We start from the raw sequence: 19,837 nt of genomic DNA, 5'->3' as shown, positions 1-19,837 counted from the left end.
TACTGGGGAGGACTAGAGCTGACTGACTGAGCTACAACAGTGTTCTACTGGGGAGGACTAGAGCTGGCTGAACTACAACAGTGTTCTACTGGGGAGGACTAGAGCTGACTGACTGAACTACAACAGTGTTCTACTGGGGAGGACTAGAGCTGACTGGCTGAACTACAACAGTGTTCTACTGGGGAGGACTAGAGCTGACTGACTGAGCTACAACAGTGTTCTACTGGGGAGGACTAGAGCTGGCTGAACTACAACAGTGTTCTACTGGGGAGGACTAGAGCTAGCTGAACTACAACAGTGTTCTACTGGGGAGGACTAGAGCTGACTGACTGAACTACAACAGTGTTCTACTGGGGAGGACTAGAGCTGACTGACTGAACTACAACAGTGTTCTACTGGGGAGGACTAGAGCTGACTGACTGAACTACAACAGTGTTCTACTGGGGAGGACTAGAGCTGACTGGCTGAACTACAACAGTGTTCTACTGGGGAGGACTAGAGCTGACTGACTGAACTACAACAGTGTTCTACTGGGGAGGACTAGAGCTGACTGGCTGAACTACAACAGTGTTCTACTGGAGAGGACTAGAGCTGACTGGCTGAACTACAACAGTGTTCTACTGGGGAGGACTAGAGCTGACTGAACTACAACAGTGTTCTACTGGGGAGGACTAGAGCTGGCTGACTGAACTACAACAGTGTTCTACTGGGGAGGACTAGAGCTGACTGAACTACAACAGTGTTCTACTGGGGAGGACTAGAGCTGACTGACTGAACTACAACAGTGTTCTACTGGGGAGGACTAGAGCTGACTGAACTACAACAGTGTTCTACTGGGGAGGACTAGAGCTGACTGAACTACAACAGTGTTCTACTGGGGAGGACTAGAGCTGACTGACTGAACTACAACAGTGTTCTACTGGGGAGGACTAGAGCTGACTGAACTACAACAGTGTTCTACTGGGGAGGACTAGAGCTGGCTGACTGAACTACAACAGTGTTCTACTGGGGAGGACTAGAGCTGACTGACTGAACTACAACAGTGTTCTACTGGGGAGGACTAGAGCTGACTGACTGAACTACAACAGTGTTCTACTGGGGAGGACTAGAGCTGACTGGCTGAATTACAACAGTGTTCTACTGGGAGGACTAGAGCTGACTGAACTACAACAGTGTTCTACTGGGAGGACTAGAGCTGACTGGCTGAACTACAACAGTGTTCTACTGGGGAGGACTAGAGCTGACTGGCTGAACTACAACAGTGTTCTACTGGGAGGACTAGAGCTGACTGAACTACAACAGTGTTCTACTGGGGAGGACTAGAGCTGGCTGACTGAACTACAACAGTGTTCTACTGGGGAGGACTAGAGCTGACTGGCTGAACTACAACAGTGTTCTACTGGGGAGGACTAGAGCTGACTGGCTGAACTACAACAGTGTTCTACTGGGAGGACTAGAGCTGACTGAACTACAACAGTGTTCTACTGGGAGGACTAGAGCTGACTGGCTGAACTACAACAGTGTTCTACTGGGGAGGACTAGAGCTGACTGGAATCTGTGGGGTCAATGTCCCCATACACATGTTTCAAAGGCTGCAATTCAAAGGAAACCCACGACATTAGCAATGCTTACTCAGTGTCTTTGTGCACAAATTACTGTGTAGTCACACACACACACCACTTTTTACATATATATTTTTTAAGTAACCAAAACCATTTAGTGGTTTTAAGTCAACATAAAACACAGCTAACTATTGCACTGTGTTCTTAGGAAACGTATTTATCTTGTTTTTGTCTCACCACTCGTCACCAAATGCTTGTTATTGTGTTGTGGGTGGAAACACACTGGTACTCCTCAGTTACCTACGGTAGTCTACTACAGCTCACTAGAATGTGTACAGGCTGGCGTGAGCTGGGAATGGGCTGGAGTGGGGTTGGAATTTATTTTAATATCATTACAAAAAAATGTTAACCTTTATTTAACTAGGCAAGTCAGTTCAGAACAAATTCTTATTTTCAATGACAACCCACTGTTCCTTGGCCAACTGCCTTGTTCAGGGGGCAGAACGACAGATTTTTACCTTGTCAGCTCGGGGATTCAATCTTGCAACCTTTCGGTTACTAGTCCACCGCTCTAACCACTAGGCTTCCTGCCTCCCCGGAATGGGGTGGGTTTGGAATGGGCTGGGGTGGGGTTGGAATGGGCTGGGGTGGAGTGGGGTTGGAATGGGCTGGGGTGGAATGGGCTGGGGTGGAGTGGGGCTGGGGTGGGCTGGAGTGGGGTTGGAATGGGGTGGGCTGGGGTGGAGTGGGTTTGGAATGGGCTGGGGTGGAGTGGGGTTGGAATGGGCTGGGGTGGGGTGGAGTGGGGTTGGAATGGGGTGGGCTGGGGTGGAGTGGGTTTGGAATGGGCTGGGGTGGAGTGGGGTTGGAATGGGGCTGGGGTGGAATGGGCTGGGCTGGGAAGTCCTAGATCAGCACTTCTCTGTGATGCTTTATGGACGCCGGCCCAGGTCAGGTGGGTCCCATGATCGGGACAAACTTCTGCTCTGCATACTAAAGGCTGATATCTATTCCATGACCTCATTTCCTGTCTGTTAGGCTCCAGAGGAGGGGGCAGGGTCAGAGATCATGAACCTGAGTGAGAAGGTTCCCATTGGTCCCCCTGTGGAGGGGGCGGGAGCAGGGACAGGAGAGGAAGAACTCCCCCTACCTGAATGGAGCGAGAAGATGTCCCAAGGCATCCTGGCAGGTAGGGGTGTGTGTGTGTGTGTGTGTGTGTGTGTGTGTAGGTGTGTATGTATTTGAACATGCAGTCTGTCTGTCCATCCCACCCCCCCCTGCAGGTGCATCGTGGCTGAGTAAAGGGTTTGTGCGTGGAGCGGAGGCCACAGGTATGGCCATTCAGAAAGGAGCGTCTAAGCTGAGAGAACACATCACCCCAGAGAACGTGCCGGCTGAGGTCAGCCCTGGTGTTACCAAGGGTCTGCACCACGCAAAACAGGCCACCGGGGGCGCTGTTCGCGTCAGTCAGTTCCTGGGTAAGGATATGGAGGAGGTACAAAAAAAACATGATATCTCTACGGGATGGAGGGGGCATATAAAGATCACCAAAGCGTGTGTGTGTGTACTAACACTCTTGTATATTGGTGTTTTGCAGTGGAAGGAGTGTGTACCGTAGTAGGCTGTGTGGGGGAGAAGCTGGCTCCTCATGTAAAGAAACATGGCAGTAAACTGATCCCTGAGTCCATGAAGAACACTAAAGATGGCCGCTCCAACCTGGACGGAGCTATGGTGGTGGCAGTCAGCAGCATGAAGGGTATGGCGAGAGAGACACATAGTAGCGACTTCGATCCACACACAGAATATGTTGATTATCAGAGTATTTCTGAAAGTTTTTGGATGGTAGATATGCAGATTCTGTTTATAGGCCTAGCCACCTGTACTAGAGTGACCTACCTGTCTGATAATCAAACTATTCTCCTGTGTATCTCTGTCGAAGGTCTCTCCGCTATGTGGACTGGTTTGGAAACTGGAGCTAAGAACATCGGCAAGAGTGTCACCTCTGAGACGGTCATGACCGTGAAGCATAAGTAAGTCCCTCTCTTCCCCTCCTCCTCGTCCTCCTCCCCCTTCCTTGTCCTCCCCTCCTACTTGCCCTCTCTTCTCCTCCTCCTCCCCCTCCTCCTTGTCCTCCCCTCCTACTTGCCCTCTCTTCTCCTCCTCCTCCCCCTCCTCCTTGTCCTCCCCTCCTACTTGCCCTCTCTTCTCCTCCCCCTCCTCATTGTCCTCCCCTCCTACTTGCCCTCTCTTCTCCTCCTCCTCCTCCCCCTCCTCCTTCTCTTCCTCCTTCTCCTCCCCGCCTTCTCATTGTCCTCCCCTCCTACTTGCCCTCTCTTCTCCTCCTCCCCTTCTCCTTGTCCTCCCCTCCTACTTGCCCTCTCTCCCCCTTCTACATGTAACCATCATTAGATCTTCAATCACTCTATTTTAAGGGGCTATGCTTTCCTCTTCTCTTTGTTTCACCCCTTTCATCATGATCTTGGTGGGTCTGGGTACCAGCTAAGGTCTTGTTTAGCCCACTAGGTGCTGTCATGATCTTGGTGGGTCTGGGTACCAGCTAAGGTCTTGTTTAGCCCACTAGATGCTGTCATGATCTTGGTGGGTCTGGGTACCAGCTAATGTCTTGTTTAGCCCACTAGATGCTGTCATGATCTTGGTGGGTCTGGGTACCAGCTAGTGTCTTGTTTAGCCCACTAGGTGCTGTCATGATCTTGGTGGGTCTGGGTACCAGCTAGTGTCTTGTTTAGCCCACTAGGTGCTGTCATGATCTTGGTGGGTCTGGGTACCAGCTAGTGTCTTGTTTAGCCCACTAGGTGCTGTCATGATCTTGGTGGGACTGGATACCAGCTAGTGTCTTGTTTAGCCCACTAGGTGCTGTCATGATCTTGGTGGGTCTGCGTACCAACTAGTGTCTTGTTTAGCCCACTAGGTGCTGTCATGATCTTGGTGGGTCTGGGTACCAGCTAGTGTCTTGTTTAGCCCACTAGGTGCTGTCATGATCTTGGTGGGTCTGCGTACCAGCTAGTGTCTTCTTTATCCCACTGGATGCTGTCTTTGGCAAGGTAACAATGTAGTGTTGTTATTATAGGGAGAAACACACCGGCAGGATGAATTCTTGGAGCTTTGGGGAAATAATATCTTTCTTTCGTTCTTTCCACACCTCTCCTTTCCCTCTTTCCCTCTCGCCCTCTCTCTTCTTCTTTTCCAGATTTCGGGGTCTAGAAGGTCTTTTAGACAAACCCTCTAACTGACGGGTTGGGGAGTAAAGACGGAGACCTTTGAACTGTAACCTTTTGACCTTTGTGACTGAATACTGACTGAATGCCTATGTGAATAACTCTGGTCTGGCCTGAGAACGACCCCTGATCCCTAGCCCCTGACCCCTAGTCCCTACCTCCTAACCCCCGTAGGCCCCTAATGCCTACCTCCTAGCCCTAGTCCCTACCTCCTAGCCCTAGGCACTCTTGTGTTGATATAACCCAACATGGCTGCAGAAAATCCATTGAAAGGCTCGGTGGTGGAAGGTGTAACCATCCATCCTCATATTGCTCACACCTGTCATCGGATCAAGGCAATGGAAGGGATTATGGGTTGTTTTCAGACAGGCAGGGGTCCTGACAGGCCTGTGTGCCTGTGTCCAGGGCAGCTAAATGCCTGTGCGTATTGGGTGGTGGTGGTGATGTTCTTATGTGAAGACTCTTTCCTGCTTTGTTACTAATAAACCTAAAATGAAATCAAATAACGTCAGTGTCTCTCTCTGTCCTCTCTTTCACATCTGTGTTCCGTACGGCAGACTATTCCTTATATAATGTACTACTGGTGACATGGTCCTATATAGCAGACTATTCCTTATATAATGTACTACTGGTGACATGGTCCTATATAGCAGACTATTCCTTATATAATGTACTACTGGTGACATGGTCCTATATAGCAGACTATTCCTTATATAATGTACTACTGGTGACATGGTCCTATATAGCAGACTATTCCTTATATAATGTACTACTGGTGACATGGTCCTATATAGCAGACTATTCCTTATATAATGTACTACTGGTGACCAGGCCCCATGATCTTTTCTACCATCCTCTGTCTTGGAGTTAATTAATAATCCCTACACCTCCCTGTCTCCCTACACCTCCCTGTCTCCCTACACCTCCCTGTCTCCCTACACCTCCCTACTCCTCCCTCCCTACACCTCCCTCCCTGTCTCCTTTCCTACACCTCCCTCAGTCTCCTTACACCTCCCTGTCTCCCTACACCTCCCTGTCTCCCTGTCTCCCTCCCTACTCCCCCCTCCCTACTCCTCCCTCTCCCTCCCTCCCTGCTCCTCTCTTCCTCCCTACACCTCCCTCCATCCCTACTCCTCCCTCCTGACATCTCCCCCCCATACTTCTCCCTCCCTACCCTTTTCTCCTTCCCTGCTCCTCTCTTCCTCCCTACTCCCCCCTCCCTGTCTCCCTCCCTCTCCCTCCCTCCCTGCTCCTCTCTTCCTCCCTACTCCTCCCTCCCCTCCTCATGCCTTCCACTAAACCCACCCACTTCTACCCATCCTATGATGAAGGTATGGCGATGACGTGAGCAAAGCCATGGACACGGGCATCCAATCAGTGATCAACGTGGGCGTGGCCGCGTTCAACGTGGACAACTTGGGTATCAAGGGCGTCCTGAAGACTGCCGGCAAACAGACGGCTAAAGCTGTGGTCAAAGAGCGAAACAATACCACGCAGGTCACAGTCGGAGACCACAACCACACTGTCAACGGAGGACCAGCGGAGAAAGAGATGTGGGAGAGGAAGAAGGATGAGGAAGAGAAGAAATAGATGTCATACTCATTTATGTGGCTCTTGTCTATTTGGCCCCTATATATTTTAGCCCCTATATCTTTAGGCCCCTCTCTGTGTTCATAGGCCCCTATATCTTCTGGCCCCTCAGTGTGTTAATAGGCCGTGATATATTTTATCCCCTCTCTTTGCTAATAGACTCGTATCTTTTGGCCCTCTCTGTGTTCATAGGCCCCTATATATTTTGGCCCCTTTGTGTTCATAGATCTGAATGGGGTAGATATTGTACATGTAAGAATCATGGTGATAGCTCCTCACTACCTCCAGTTTGCAAAAAAATATTGTTTTTAATCTATCCAGACCTTTCGCTGTAGGGTGAAGTTGCCCCTAAAAGCTGATCTTGGGTGCAGTTTTGTATCCTCCCCCTCTAATGGTTAAGGTTAGGATTAGGGTTAAGGTTAGGATTAGGGTTAAGGTTAGGGTTAGGATTAGGGTTAAGGTTAGGATTGGGGTTAAGGTTAGGATTGGGGTTAAGGTTAGGATTAGGGTTAAGGTTAAGGTTAGGATTAGGGTTAAGATTAGGATTAGGGTTAAGGTTAGGATTGGGGTTAAGGTTAGGATTGGGGTTAAGGTTATGATTAGGGTTAAGATTAGGGTTAAGGTTAGGATTGGGGTTAAGGTTAGGATTGGGGTTAAGGTTAGGATTGGGGTTAAGGTTAGGATTGGGGTTAAGGTTAGGATTAGGGTTAAGGTTAGGATTAGGGTTAAGGTTAGGATTAGGGTTAAGGTTAGGATTAAGGTTAGGATTAGGGTTAAGGTTAGGGTTAAGGTTAGGATTAGGGTTAAGGTTAGGATTAGGGTTAAGGTTAGGATTGGGGTTAAGGTTAGGATTAGGGTTAAGGTTAGGATTAGGGTTAAGGTTAGGATTGAGTGATGGGGAAGCTGGTCCTAGATCTGTACATAGGGAAGATTTCAGTCCTTTCAGACATGGAACCTGTCCATTGTGTTCCATCTCACCTTACTGTATGTAGCCTACTTAACTGTTCATTCCTCTGAATGTTGGAGCCATATTAAATGAAGGATATGTTTCATAGAATGTGTAATATATATAAATATTTGTATCTGTGCCAAAATATACCAATATACCTCTGACGCTGTTGTTGATTTTCTCTGTGCGGTTTGTAATTAAACTGTATATTTTAATATTCAGTCGTTTGTTATGAAAGGATTTTCTGTAATGTATTTTTTGTTGTTGCTTCATGTCCTTGATTGTCAGATCAGATGGACCAGATAATAAATAATAATAATACTTATTTCACTGCGTTTATTTGAACCGAAACGCATGCATACAAGCGTGACGTCGTTTTTCAAAACGCAGGTGACGCGCTACTCCTTCAGATGCTCTGAAATCAACTTCCGACAAAACGTGCAGGACACGGCTGTCTCCATTGGCAACGAGGAGAACAAACTTTGAGTTGATGGCAACTTTGAGAAGAACAACATGGGAGATGCGGACTTCAGCAAATACGATTCAGCCCGTTTACAGGACGAATTGGCGCAGGAGAGAGAGATGAAGTAAGTACAACGTGTATTGTAAGGGAATGTATTTATAATGAGGGATACCTAAAGAAAATAGGACCTCTGAAATAGAAATGGATGGCCAACCCTTCAGTAACGTATATTTTTACCCTCCACTCGCTGAACGCTTAAAAAAATGACCATCCCCTATACCCAAAATAATAATTTCAACCAAGTCGCTAGCAGAGAACCTGCTGTTTACCCTCGCGCCTAGACTGCGGTCAAGTGAACCAACAATCACAAAATGCAGTCAAGCCATCCGCTCTTCAGTTTCCGCCTGAATATTTATGCGCGAAAACACTACACGGTAATGCGTGTTTTTCTGGAAACTGAGTCATATACACAGACTTTTAAAATGTATTTTATTTAACTAGGCAAGTCAGTTAAGAACAAATTCATATTTACAATGACGGCCTACCCCGGCCAAACCCTAACCCGGTTGTGATACAGCCTGGAATCGAACCAGGGTTTGGCTTTTAGACCGCTGCGCCACTCGGGAGGCCGTATAGAGACGATAGCTACAAATAATTCCAAGCAAACAGTTTGAAGCGACACTTATTCAATTAATCATAATCAAAATCATACCAAATAGTTAATTTCATTTTCACGCCTTATCAAAAATGACTTCGGTTTCACGGGTAGAATGTGGCTGCAGAGGCTGCGTTAGCCTAACAGTAGTTCTGTTAAGGACATGCTAAATTGTTTACAGTCATGACATACAAACACAGCAGACACACACACGCGGCTTTACACCCGGATCTACGTGAGCGTTATATGTGTTTTAGTAGATCGTTAATCCAGTGAGATGACCGTTGCTTCCTATATTATGCCATCTAAAAATATGGGTTAATACAATTGGTTATTCTATATTTCAGTGAACTTTTAAGTAGGCTGACTTAATACAATTTTTAACACAGTGAAATTGGATGGTAAACATTTTGTCACGTCTGCCACTAGTACATCAATAATCTATTGTCTTTAACATTGCAAAGCATAAGTGTTGTGTATTCGCGCTGACAAATTCAGAACGGAAACTGAGGAGCAGATGTCGATGTCTTGACCGTGTATTGTGTTTTGCGACTGTCGGCTCACTTGACTGCTGTGAAAGGGTGAAAACATATCCATTATAATAAAAACACTGCATAACTCTATCATCTTATTTTTTTTCCTTTTTATGCAATGTGCAATACTACTCATGTTACCTGATTAGAGACTAGCATAATCTTTTTTAACAACACAACATGACAAGGAATGAGCTCACTCTGCAGCACCTGGGATGTTTTGATTTTTATACAGGTTATTGTTTTTAAAAAAAAGACAAAAGTCTTAAGTTTGGAACAGTGATATAGTTGTTTTATCAAATTGAGCGCAACAAATCCAGTTACAACTGAAGTATCTGGTCATCAATAAACTAGAGGAAAACTACAATCGTTTTTTTTTTGTCATTTGGAAAACTATCACTTTCTAATTTATTCTATTACAATCCATCGTATTGATTTTTCCAAAATAGATTTGTTTTCTGTGATGGAGGCATGTGAATCTGCTAGGCTAAACTAACACAATAGGCCTGTGAATCTGCTAGGCTAAACTAACACAATAGGCCTGTGAATCTGCTAGGCTAAACTAACACAATAGGCCTGTGAATCTGCTAGGCTAAACTAACACAATAGGCCTGCATCTCCCCGGCATGATCCTCAAAGCAAAGACTAGCCAAACTGGATGTTTCTAAAAGTTCAGAGACACTGTAGAATGATTGTTTAGCCTAATAAGGTGTTTTTTTTTGTTTCATTATTATTTCATTCGAAGTATTTAATGAACATTTTATCAAGTCTAAATGCGAAATGTATAGGCATGTTGTTGATGTGTTGTTGATGTGTTGTTGTTGATGTGTTGTTGATGTGTTGTTGATGTGTTGTTGAAGTGTTGTTGATATGTTGTTGTTGATGTGTTGTTGATGTGTTGTTGATGTGTTGTTGATGTGTTGTTGATGTGTTGTTGTTGATGTGTTGTTGATGTGTTGTTGATGTGTTGTTGATATGTTGTTGTTGATGTGTTGTTGATGTGTTGTTGATGTGTTGTTGATATGTTGTTGATGTGTTGTTGATATGTTGTTGTTGATGTGTTGTTGATGTGTTGTTGATGTGTTGTTGTTGTTGATGTGTTGTTGATGTGTTGTTGATGTGTTGTTGATATGTTGTTGTTGATGTGTTGTTGATGTGTTGTTGATGTGTTGTTGATGTGTTATTGATGTGTTATTGGTGTGTTGTTGATGTGTTGTTGATGTGTTGTTGATATGTTGTTGTTGATGTGTTGTTGATGTGTTTTTGATTTGTTGTTGTTGATGTGTTGTTGTTGTTGATCTGTTGTTGTTGTGTTGTTGATGTGTTGTTGATATGTTGTTGATGTGTTGTTGATGTGTTGTTGATATGTTGTTGATGTGTTGTTGATGTGTTGTTGATATGTTGTTGTTGATGTGTTGTTGATGTGTTGTTGATGTGTTGTTGATATGTTGTTGTTGATGTGTTGTTGATGTGTTGTTGATGTGTTGTTGATATGTTGTTGTTGATGTGTTGTTGATGTGTTGTTGATGTGTTGTTGATGTGTTATTGATGTGTTATTGGTGTGTTGTTGATGTGTTGTTGATGTGTTGTTGATATGTTGTTGTTGATGTGTTGTTGATGTGTTTTTGATTTGTTGTTGTTGATGTGTTGTTGTTGTTGATCTGTTGTTGAAATGCTGTTGTTGATAAGTTGTTGTTGTTGATGTGTTGTTGTTGTTGATGTGTTGTTGTTGTTGATGTGTTGTTGTTGTTGATGTGTTGTTGTTGTGCTGAGCGCTCCTCCAAGCCTGTAGCATGTCTCAAATGCTTCACAATTTATTTCTTAAATGTCCTTGAAATAATAATAATATAGCCTAAATAATTATGCTACCTGGCTTTCTCCTGACTTATTTAGAGTTAGTATGTTGTTTAATAGCCTGTTGAAATGTTGTACATCAATTTGATAGTGACAGAATCACACATGACTTCCCAAGCAAAATCAAGTGCAGCCTCTGAATATCATAGAGACAAACCAAAGATATCCCCATATGCATCGGAGTCGTGTCTTTCCCCAGCATTTTACTGCATGTTTCTAGCGCAAAGCATTGGGGACTAAAGCGTCATTATGGATCACTTGATATAATCAGGTCCATACATTTGTTTTCAACATCTTAAGCTAACATTTCTTTTAGCGAAAGCCACAATACCCTCACAATAACCTCTCAATATACCCTCACAATACCCTTACATACCCCCTCAATATACCCTCACATACCACCTCAATATACCCTCACAATACCCCCTCAATATACCCTCACATTCCCTCCTCAGTATTCACTCACATACCCTCACAATACCCCCTCACATACCCCCTCAATATACCCTCACAATACCCCCTCACGTACCCCCTCAATATACCTTCACATACCCCCTCAATATACCCTCACATACCCCCTTAATTCGAGCCCTGGCTTTATCCTAACACGGCGAGTCTCACGACTCACGACTCACGAGTCTCACGTGTTGCTGGCTGCGGCAATGTACCATGGCTCGGGTCTGAACCAACAAATAGCAGTTTTCCAGCCCTGACGATGCCAACGGCCAACCAGTGATATAGTCTACATACTGTTGGTCGTACATGTTGTTGTGTTGGTAGCCACAGTGTTGTACCCTGACGAGGGTCACACTGAATACCTCTGGCATACACACTGTAATCCTAGTAACCCCAGTGCTCTTTCCTAACGTGTGTGTGTGTGTGTGTGTGTGTGTGTGTGTGTTTAAAATGTATTTATTTTCACCTTTATTTAACCAGGTAGGCCAGTTAAAAACAAGTTCTCGTTTACAACCTGCGACCTGGCCAAGATAAAGCAAAGCAGTGTGACATAAACAACAACACAGAGTTACACATGGGATAAACCAACATACAGTCAATAACACAATAGGAAAATCTGTATACAGTGAGTGCAAAGGAGGCAAGGCAATAAATAGGCCATAGTGGCGAAGTAATTACAATTTAGCAATTAAACACTGGAGTGATAGATGTGCAGATGAGGATGTGTGTGTGTGTATTGCAGGTGTGTGACTGGCTGTACCCCCCTGACTCCAGACACCCCAGTGCTCCTTCCTAACGTGTGTGTGTGTGTGTGTGTGTGTTGCAGGTGTGTGACTGGCTGTACCCCTTGACTCCAGACACCCCAGTGCTCCTTCCTAACGTGTGTGTGTGTGTGTGTGTGTGTGTGTGTGTGTGTGTGTGTGTTGCAGGTGTGTGACTGGCTGTACCCCCTGACCCCAGACACCCCAGTGCTGCTGTCTACCTCTGGGATCTTTATGTTTCCTAACACCATGGCGGGGATTCCTGGGTCCTACGTAGGGGTTGTGCTGTCCTCAGAACTGCCTGCAGCAGACAGACATGCCTTCCAGGACCTCCTCTCACAACTCACTGAGCTACGGGTACAGGTGAGGTTACACACACACACAGTAACACACAAAGTAACACACACACACACATACACACATACACACACACACACACACACAGTAACTAACACACACACGTAGTAACTAACACACACACAGTAACACACTCTCACAGCCGGCTCCTAGCTTGTCATTGATCCACCAGTAACAGTAACGCATACTGAACTACAACAGTGTTCTACTGGGGAGGACTAGAGCTGACTGGCTGAACTACAACAGTGTTCTACTGGGGAGGACTAGAGCTGACTGGCTGAACTACAACAGTGTTCTACTGGGAGGACTAGAGCTGACTGGCTGAACTACAACAGTGTTCTACTGGGGAGGACTAGAGCTGACTGGCTGAACTACAACAGTGTTCTACTGGGGAGGACTTGAGCTGACTGAACTACAACAGTGTTCTACTGGGGAGGACTAGAGCTGACTGAACTACAACAGTGTTCTACTGGGGAGGACTAGAGCTGACTGACTGAACTACAACAGTGTTCTACTGGGGAGGACTAGAGCTGACTGACTGAACTACAACAGTGTTCTACTGGGGAGGACTAGAGCTGACTGACTGAACTACAACAGTGTTCTACTGGGGAGGACTAGAGCTGACTGAACTACAACAGTGTTCTACTGGGGAGGACTAGAGCTGACTGAACTACAACAGTGTTCTACTGGGGAGGACTAGAGCTGACTGGCTGAACTACAACAGTGTTCTACTGGGGAGGACTAGAGCTGACTGACTGAACTACAACAGTGTTCTACTGGGGAGGACTAGAGCTGACTGGCTGAACTACAACAGTGTTCTACTGGGGAGGACTAGAGCTGACTGGCTGAACTACAACAGTGTTCTACTGGGGAGGACTAGAGCTGACTGGAATCTGTGGGGTCAATGTCCCCATACACATGTTTCAAAGGCTGCAATTCAAAGGAAACCCACGACATTAGCAATGCTTTCTCAGTGTCTTTGTTCACAAATGACTGTGTAGTCACACACACACACCACTTTTTACATATATATTTTTTAAGTAACCAAAACCATTTAGTGGTTTTAAGTCAACATAAAACACAGCTAACTATTGCACTATGTTCTTAGGAAACGTATTTATCTTGTTTCTGTCTCACCACTCGTCACCAAATTCTTGTTATTGTGTTGTGGGTGGAAACACACTGGTCCTCCTCAGTTACCTACAGTAGTCTACTACAGCTCACTAGAATGTGTGGGGTTGGGTTGGGGTGGGCTGGGGTTGGAGTGGGCTGGGGTGGAGTGGGGTTGGAATGGGCTGGGGTGGAATGGGGTTGGAATGGGGTGGAGTGGGGTTGGAATGGGCTGGGGTGGAGTGGGTTTGGAATGGGGTGGAGTGGGTTTGGAATGGGGTGGAGTGGGGTTGGGCTGGGGTGGGGTGGAGTGGGGCTGGGGTGGAATGGAATGGGGTGGAGTAAGTTTTGGAATGGGCTGGGGTGGAGTGGGGATGGAATGGGCTGGGGTGGAGTGGGGTTGGAATGGGCTGGAGTGGGGTTGGAATGGGCTGGGGTGGAGTGGGGTTGGAATGGGCTGGGGTGGAGTGGGGATGGATTGGGCTGGGGTGGAGTGGGGTTGGAATGGGCTGGAGTGGGGTTGGAATGGGCTGGAGTGGGGTTGGAATGGGCTGGGGTGGAGTGGGCTTGGAATGGGCTGGGGTGGAGTGGGGCTGGGGTGGGGCTGGGCTGGGGTGGGTTTGGAATGGGCTGGGTGGAGTGGGGCTGGAGTGGGTTTGGAATGGGCTGGAGTGGGGCTGGGCTGGGGTTGGAATGGGCTGGAGTGGGTTTGGAATGGGCTGGGGTGGGGCTGGGGTGGAATGGGGTGGGGTGGAGTGGGACTGGGGTGGAATGGGGTGGAGTGGGGCTGGGGTGGAATGGGGCTGGGGTGGAGTGGGCTGGGGTGGAGTGGGCTGGGGTGGAGTGGGCTGGGGTGGGGCTGGGCTGGGGTGGGGCTGGGGTGGAGTGGGGCTGGGGTGGAATGGGCTGGGGTGGAGTGGGCTGGGGAGGGAAGTCCTAGATCAGCACTAATCTGAGATGCTTTATGGACGCCGGCCCAGGTCAGGTGGGTCCCATGATCGGGACAAACTTCTGCTCTGCATACTTAAGGCTGATATCTATTCCATGACCTCATTTCCTGTCTGTTAGGCTCCAGAGGAGGTTGCAGGGTCAGAGATCATGAACCTGAGTGAGAAGGTTCCCATTGGTCCCCCTGTGGAGGGGGCGGGAGCAGGGACAGGAGAGGAAGAACTCCCCCTACCTGAATGGAGCGAAAAGATGTCCCAAGGCATCCTGGCAGGTAGGGGGGTGTGTGTGTGTGTGTGTGTGTGTGTGTGTGTGTGTGTGTGTGTGTGTGTGTGTGTGTGTGTGTGTGTGTGTGTGTGTGTGTAGGTGTGTATGTATTTGAACATGCAGTCTGTCTGTCCATCCCACCCCCCCCTGCAGGTGCATCGTGGCTGAGTAAAGGGTTTGTGCGTGGAGCGGAGGCCACAGGTATGGCCATTCAGAAAGGAGCGTCTAAGCTGAGAGAACACATCACCCCAGAGAACGTCCCGGCTGAGGTCAGCCCTGGTGTTACCAAGGGTCTGCACCACGCAAAACAGGCCACCGGGGGCGCTGTTCGCGTCAGTCAGTTCCTGGGTAAGGATATGGAGGAGGTACAAAACAAACATGATATCTCTACGGGATGGAGGGGGAATATATATAGAATATATATATGGTGTGTGTGTGTGTGTGTGTGTGTGTACTAACACTCTTGTATACTGGTGTTTGTGTGTTTTGCAGTGGACGGAGTGTGTACCGTAGTAGGCTGTGTGGGGGAGAAGCTGGCTCCTCATGTAAAGAAACATGGCAGTAAACTGATCCCTGAGTCCATGAAGAACACTAAAGATGGCCGCTCCAACCTGGACGGAGCTATGGTGGTGGCAGTCAGCAGCATGAAGGGTATGGCGAGAGAGACACATAGTAGCGACTTCGATCCACACACAGAATATGTTGATCATCAGAGTATTTCTGAAAGTTATTTGGATGGTAGATATGCAGATTCTGTTTATAGGCCTAGCCACCTGTACTACAGTGACCTACCTGTCTGATAATCAAACTATTCTCATGTGTATCTCTGTCTAAGGTCTCTCCGCTATGTGGACTGGTTTGGAAACTGGAGCTAAGAACATCGGCAAGAGTGTCACCTCTGAGACGGTCATGACCGTGAAGCATAAGTAAGTCCCTCTCTTTCCCCCCCTCCTCCTCCTTCCTCCTCGTCCTCCTCCCCCTTCCTTGTCCTCCCCTCCTACTTGCCCTCTCTTCTCCTCCTTCCTCCTCCCCCTTCCTTGTCCTCCCCTCCTACTTGCCCTCTCTTCTCCTCCTCCTCCCCTCCTCCTTGTCCTCCCCTCCTCCTTGTCCTCCCCTACTACTTGCCCTCTCTTCTTCTTCTCCTCCTCCCCTTCTCCTTGTCCTCCCCTCCTACTTGCCCTCTCTTCTCCTCCTCCTCCCCCTTCCTTGTCCTCCCCTCCTACTTGCCCTCTCTCCTCCTCATACATGTAACCATCATTAGATCTTCAATCACTCTATTTTAAGGGGCTATGCTTCCCTCTTCTCTTTGTTTCACCCCTTTCATCATGATCTTGGTGGGTCTGGGTACCAGCTAGTGTCTTGTTTAGCCCACTAGGTGCTGTCATGATCTTGGTGGGTCTGGGTACCAGCTAGTGTCTTGTTTAGCCCACTAGGTGCTGTCATGATCTTGGTGGGTCTGGGTACCAGCTAGGGTCTTGTTTAGCCCACTAGGTGCTGCCATGATCTTGGTGGGTCTGGGTACCAGCTAGTGTCTTCTTTATCCCACTAGGTGCTGTCATGATCTTGGTGGGTCTGCGTACCAGCTAGTGTCTTCTTTATCCCACTGGATGCTGTCTTTGGCAAGGTAACAATGTAGTGTTGTTATTATAGGGAGAAACACACCGGCAGGATGAATTCTTGGAGCTTTGGGGAAATAATATCTTTCTTTCGTTCTTTCCACACCTCTCCTTTCCCTCCTTCCATCTCGCCCTCTCTCTTCTTTTCCAGATTTCGGGGTCTAGAAGGTCTTTTAGACAAACCCTCTAACTGACGGGTTGGGGAGTAAAGACGGAGACCTTTGAACTGTAACCTTTTGACCTTTGTGACTGAATACTGACTGAATGCCTATGTGAATAACTCTGGTCTGGCCTGAGAACGATCCCTAACTCCAAAGCCCCTAGTCCATAGCCCCTAGTCCATAGTCCCTACCTCCTAACCCCCGTAGGCCCCTAGTCCCTAACTCCAACCCCTAGTCCCTAACTCATAGCCCCTAGTCCATAGCCCCTAGTCCCTACCTCCTAACCCCCGTAGGCCCCTAGTCCCTAACTCTAACCCCTAGTCCCTAACTCCAACCCCTAGTCCATAGCCCCTAGTCCATAGTCCCTACCTCCTAACCCCCGTAGGCCCCTATTCCCTAACTCCAACCCCTAGTCCCTAACTCATAGCCCCTAGTCCATAGTCCCTACCTCCTAACCCCCGTAGGCCCCTAGTCCCTAACTCCTAGCCCTAGTCCCTAACTCCTAGTCCATAGCCCCTAGTCCCTACGTCCATAGCCCCCGTAGGCCCCTAATGCCTAAGAGTGTCCTAGGCACTCTTGTATTGATCTAACCCAACATACCTCCTAGCCCTAGTCCCTAACTCCTAGCCCTGGTCCCTACCTCCTAGCCCTGGTCCCTACCTCCTAGTCCTAGGCACTCTTGTGTTGATCTAACCCAACATGGCTGCAGCCAATCCATTGAAAGGCTCAGTGGTGGAAGGTGTAACCATCCATCCTCATATTGCTCACACCTGTCATCGGATCAAGGCAATGTAAGGGATTATGGGTTGTTTTCAGACAGGCAGGGGTCCTGACAGGCCTGTGTGCCTGTGTCCAGGGCAGCTAAATGCCTGTGTGTATTGGGTGGTGGTGGTGATGTTCTTATGTGAAGACTCTTTCCTGCTTTGTTACTAATAAACCTAAAATGAAATCAAATAATGTCAGTGTCTCTCTCTGTCCTCTCTTTCACATCTGTGTTCCATACGGCAGACTTTTCCTTATATAATGTACTACTGGTGACATGGTCCTATATAGCAGACTATTCCTTATATAATGTACTACTGGTGACATGGTCCTATATAGCAGACTATTCCTTATATAATGTACTACTGGTGACCAGGCCCCATGATCCTATCTTTTCTACCATCCTCTGTCTTGGAGTTAATAATCCCTCCCTACACCTCCCTGTCTCCCTACACCTCCCTGTCTCCCTACACCTCCCTGTCTCCCTACACCTCCCTGTCTCCCTCCCTCCCTCCCTGCTCCTCTCTTCCTCCCTACACCTTCCTCCATCCCTACTCCTCCCTCCTGACACCTCCCCTCCACACTTCTCCCTCCCTACCCTTTTCTCCCTACTCCCTCTTCTCCCTACTCCTCCCTCCCCTCCTCATGCCTTCTACTAAACCCACCCACTTCTACCCATCCTATGATGAAGGTATGGCGATGACGTGAGCAAAGCCATGGACACGGGCATCCAATCAGTGATCAACGTGGGCGTGGCCGCGTTCAACGTGGACAACTTGGGTATCAAGGGCGTCCTGAAGACTGCCGGCAAACAGACGGCTAAAGCTGTGGTCAAAGAGCCAAACAATACCACGCAGGTCACAGTCGGAGACCACAACCACACTGTCAACGGAGGACCAGCGGAGAAAGAGATGTGGGAGAGGAAGAAGGATGAGGAAGAGAAGAAATAGATGTTATACTCATTTATGTGGCTCTTGTCTATTTGGCCCCTATATATATTTTAGCCCCTATATCTTTAAGCCCCTCCCTGTGTTCATAGGCCCCTATATATTTTATCCCCTCTCTGTGTTCATAGGCCGCTATATATTTTGGCCCCTCAGTGTGTTAATAGGCCATGATATATTTTATCCCCTCTCTTTGCTAATAGACTCGTATCTTTTGGCCCTCTCTGTGTTCATAGGCCCCTATATCTTTAAGCCCCTCCCTGTGTTCATAGGCCCCTATATATTTTGGCCCCTCCGTGTGTTCCTAGGCCCCTATATCTTCTGGCCCCTCAGTGTGTTAATAGGCCCATATATATTTTGGCCCCTCAGTGTGTTAATAGGCCGTGATATATTTTATCCCCTCTCTTTGCTAATAGACTCGTATCTTTTGGCCCTCTCTGTGTTCATAGGCCCCTATATATTTTGGCCCCTCTGTGTTCATAGATCTGAATGGGGTAGATACTGTACATGTAAGAATCATGGTGATGGCTCCTCACTATCTCCAGTTTGCAAAAAAAGGAGCTTGCATCATATTGTTTTTAATCTATCCAGACCTTTCACTGTAGGGTGAAGTTTCCCCTAAAAGCTGATCTTAGGTGCAGTTTTGTATCCTCCCCCTCTAATGGTTAAGGTTAGGGTTAAGGTTAGGGTTAGGATTAGGGTTAGGATTAGGGTTAAGGTTAGGGTTAGGGTTAGGATTAAGGTTAGGGTTAAGGTTAGGATTAGGGTTAGGATTAGGGTTAAGGTTAGGATTAGGGTTAGGATTAGGGTTAAGGTTAGGGTTAGGATTAAGGTTAGGGTTAAGGTTAGGGTTAGGATTAGGGTTAAGGTTAGGGTTAGGGTTAAGGTTAGGATTAGGGTTAAGGTTAGGGTTAGGATTAGGGTTAAGGTTAGGATTAGGGTTAAGGTTAGGATTAAGGTTAGGATTAGGGTTAAGGTTAGGATTAGGGTTAAGGTTAGGGTTAAGGTTAGGATTAGGGTTAGGATTAAGGTTAGGGTTAGGATTAAGGTTAGGGTTAGGATTAGGATTAAGATTAGGGTTAAGGTTAGGATTAGGGTTAAGGTTAGGATTAAGGTTAGGGTTAGGATTAGGGTTAGGATTAGGATTAGGGTTAAGGTTAGGATTGAGTGATGGGGAAGCTGGTCCTAGATCTGTACATAGGGAAGATTTCAGTCCTTTCAGACATGGAACCTGTCCATTGTGTTCCATCTCACCTTACTGTATGTAGCCTACTTAACTGTTCATTCCTCTGAATGTTGGAGCCATATTAAATGAAGGATATGTTTCATAGAATGTGTAATATATAAATATTTGTATCTGTGCCAAAATATACCAATATACCTCTGACGCTGTTGTTGATTTTCTCTGTGCGGTTTGTAATTAAACTGTCTATTTTAATATTCAGTCGTTTGTTATGAAAGGATTTTCTGTAATGTATTTTTTGTTGTTGCTTCATGTCCTTGATTGTCAGATCAGATAATAAATAATAATAATACTTATTTCACTGCGTTTATTTGAACCGAAACGCATGTAGGAGCCGCATACAAGCGTGACGTCGTTTTTCAAAACGCAGGTG

General features: G+C 47.0%; 2 protein-coding genes across 6 annotated transcripts in view; both read left to right on the top strand.

The window, feature by feature from the left end:
* LOC139552833 (spartin-like) overlaps positions 1-7,662 on the top strand; it is a 28,012-nt gene extending 20,350 nt beyond the window's left edge. Inside the window, exons 4-9 of one of the 5 annotated variants that reach the window (XR_011670542.1) lie at positions 2,601-2,751; positions 2,846-3,040; positions 3,160-3,318; positions 3,502-3,592; positions 6,130-6,848; positions 6,999-7,662. Coding sequence is in view for 2 of the 5 variants with exons in the window: in XM_071364902.1 (XP_071221003.1) it covers positions 2,601-2,751; positions 2,846-3,040; positions 3,160-3,318; positions 3,502-3,592; positions 6,130-6,388 (855 nt within the window). In the remaining 3 variants the exon portion in view is untranslated. Of the gene's footprint in view, positions 1-2,600; positions 2,752-2,845; positions 3,041-3,159; positions 3,319-3,501; positions 3,593-4,770; positions 5,305-6,129 lie in introns of those variants that run through there. The other 4 variants (XR_011670543.1, XR_011670544.1, XM_071364902.1 and 1 more) reach the window with 4 other exon arrangements.
* A 4,571-nt stretch (positions 7,663-12,233) lies between these two features.
* LOC139552834 (spartin-like) lies at positions 12,234-19,760 on the top strand. The gene is made up of 6 exons (XM_071364905.1): positions 12,234-12,422; positions 14,595-14,745; positions 14,892-15,086; positions 15,231-15,389; positions 15,574-15,664; positions 17,969-19,760. The coding sequence occupies exons 1-6, from the start codon at positions 12,294-12,296 to the stop codon at positions 18,225-18,227; spliced, it is 984 nt and encodes a 327-aa protein (XP_071221006.1). The 5' UTR covers positions 12,234-12,293; the 3' UTR covers positions 18,228-19,760.
* The last annotated feature ends 77 nt before the right edge of the window (positions 19,761-19,837 follow it).

Source organism: Salvelinus alpinus, chromosome 24 (genome assembly GCF_045679555.1).
Source record: "Salvelinus alpinus chromosome 24, SLU_Salpinus.1, whole genome shotgun sequence".
Classification (NCBI taxonomy): Eukaryota; Metazoa; Chordata; class Actinopteri; order Salmoniformes; family Salmonidae; genus Salvelinus; species Salvelinus alpinus.
Note: the sequence above shows the minus strand (reverse complement) of the source record. Positions and strands in the feature narration are given on the sequence as shown.

Coding starts and splice junctions, on each gene's coding strand:
- LOC139552834 (XM_071364905.1), top strand. CDS start 12,294: ATGTTTCCTAACACCATGGCGGGGATTCCTGGGTCCTACGTAGGGGTT. Junction 14,746..14,891: donor GTCCCAAGGCATCCTGGCAG/GTAGGGGGGTGT, acceptor CCCCCCCTGCAG/GTGCATCGTGGCTGAGTAAA. Junction 15,087..15,230: donor TCGCGTCAGTCAGTTCCTGG/GTAAGGATATGG, acceptor TGTGTTTTGCAG/TGGACGGAGTGTGTACCGTA.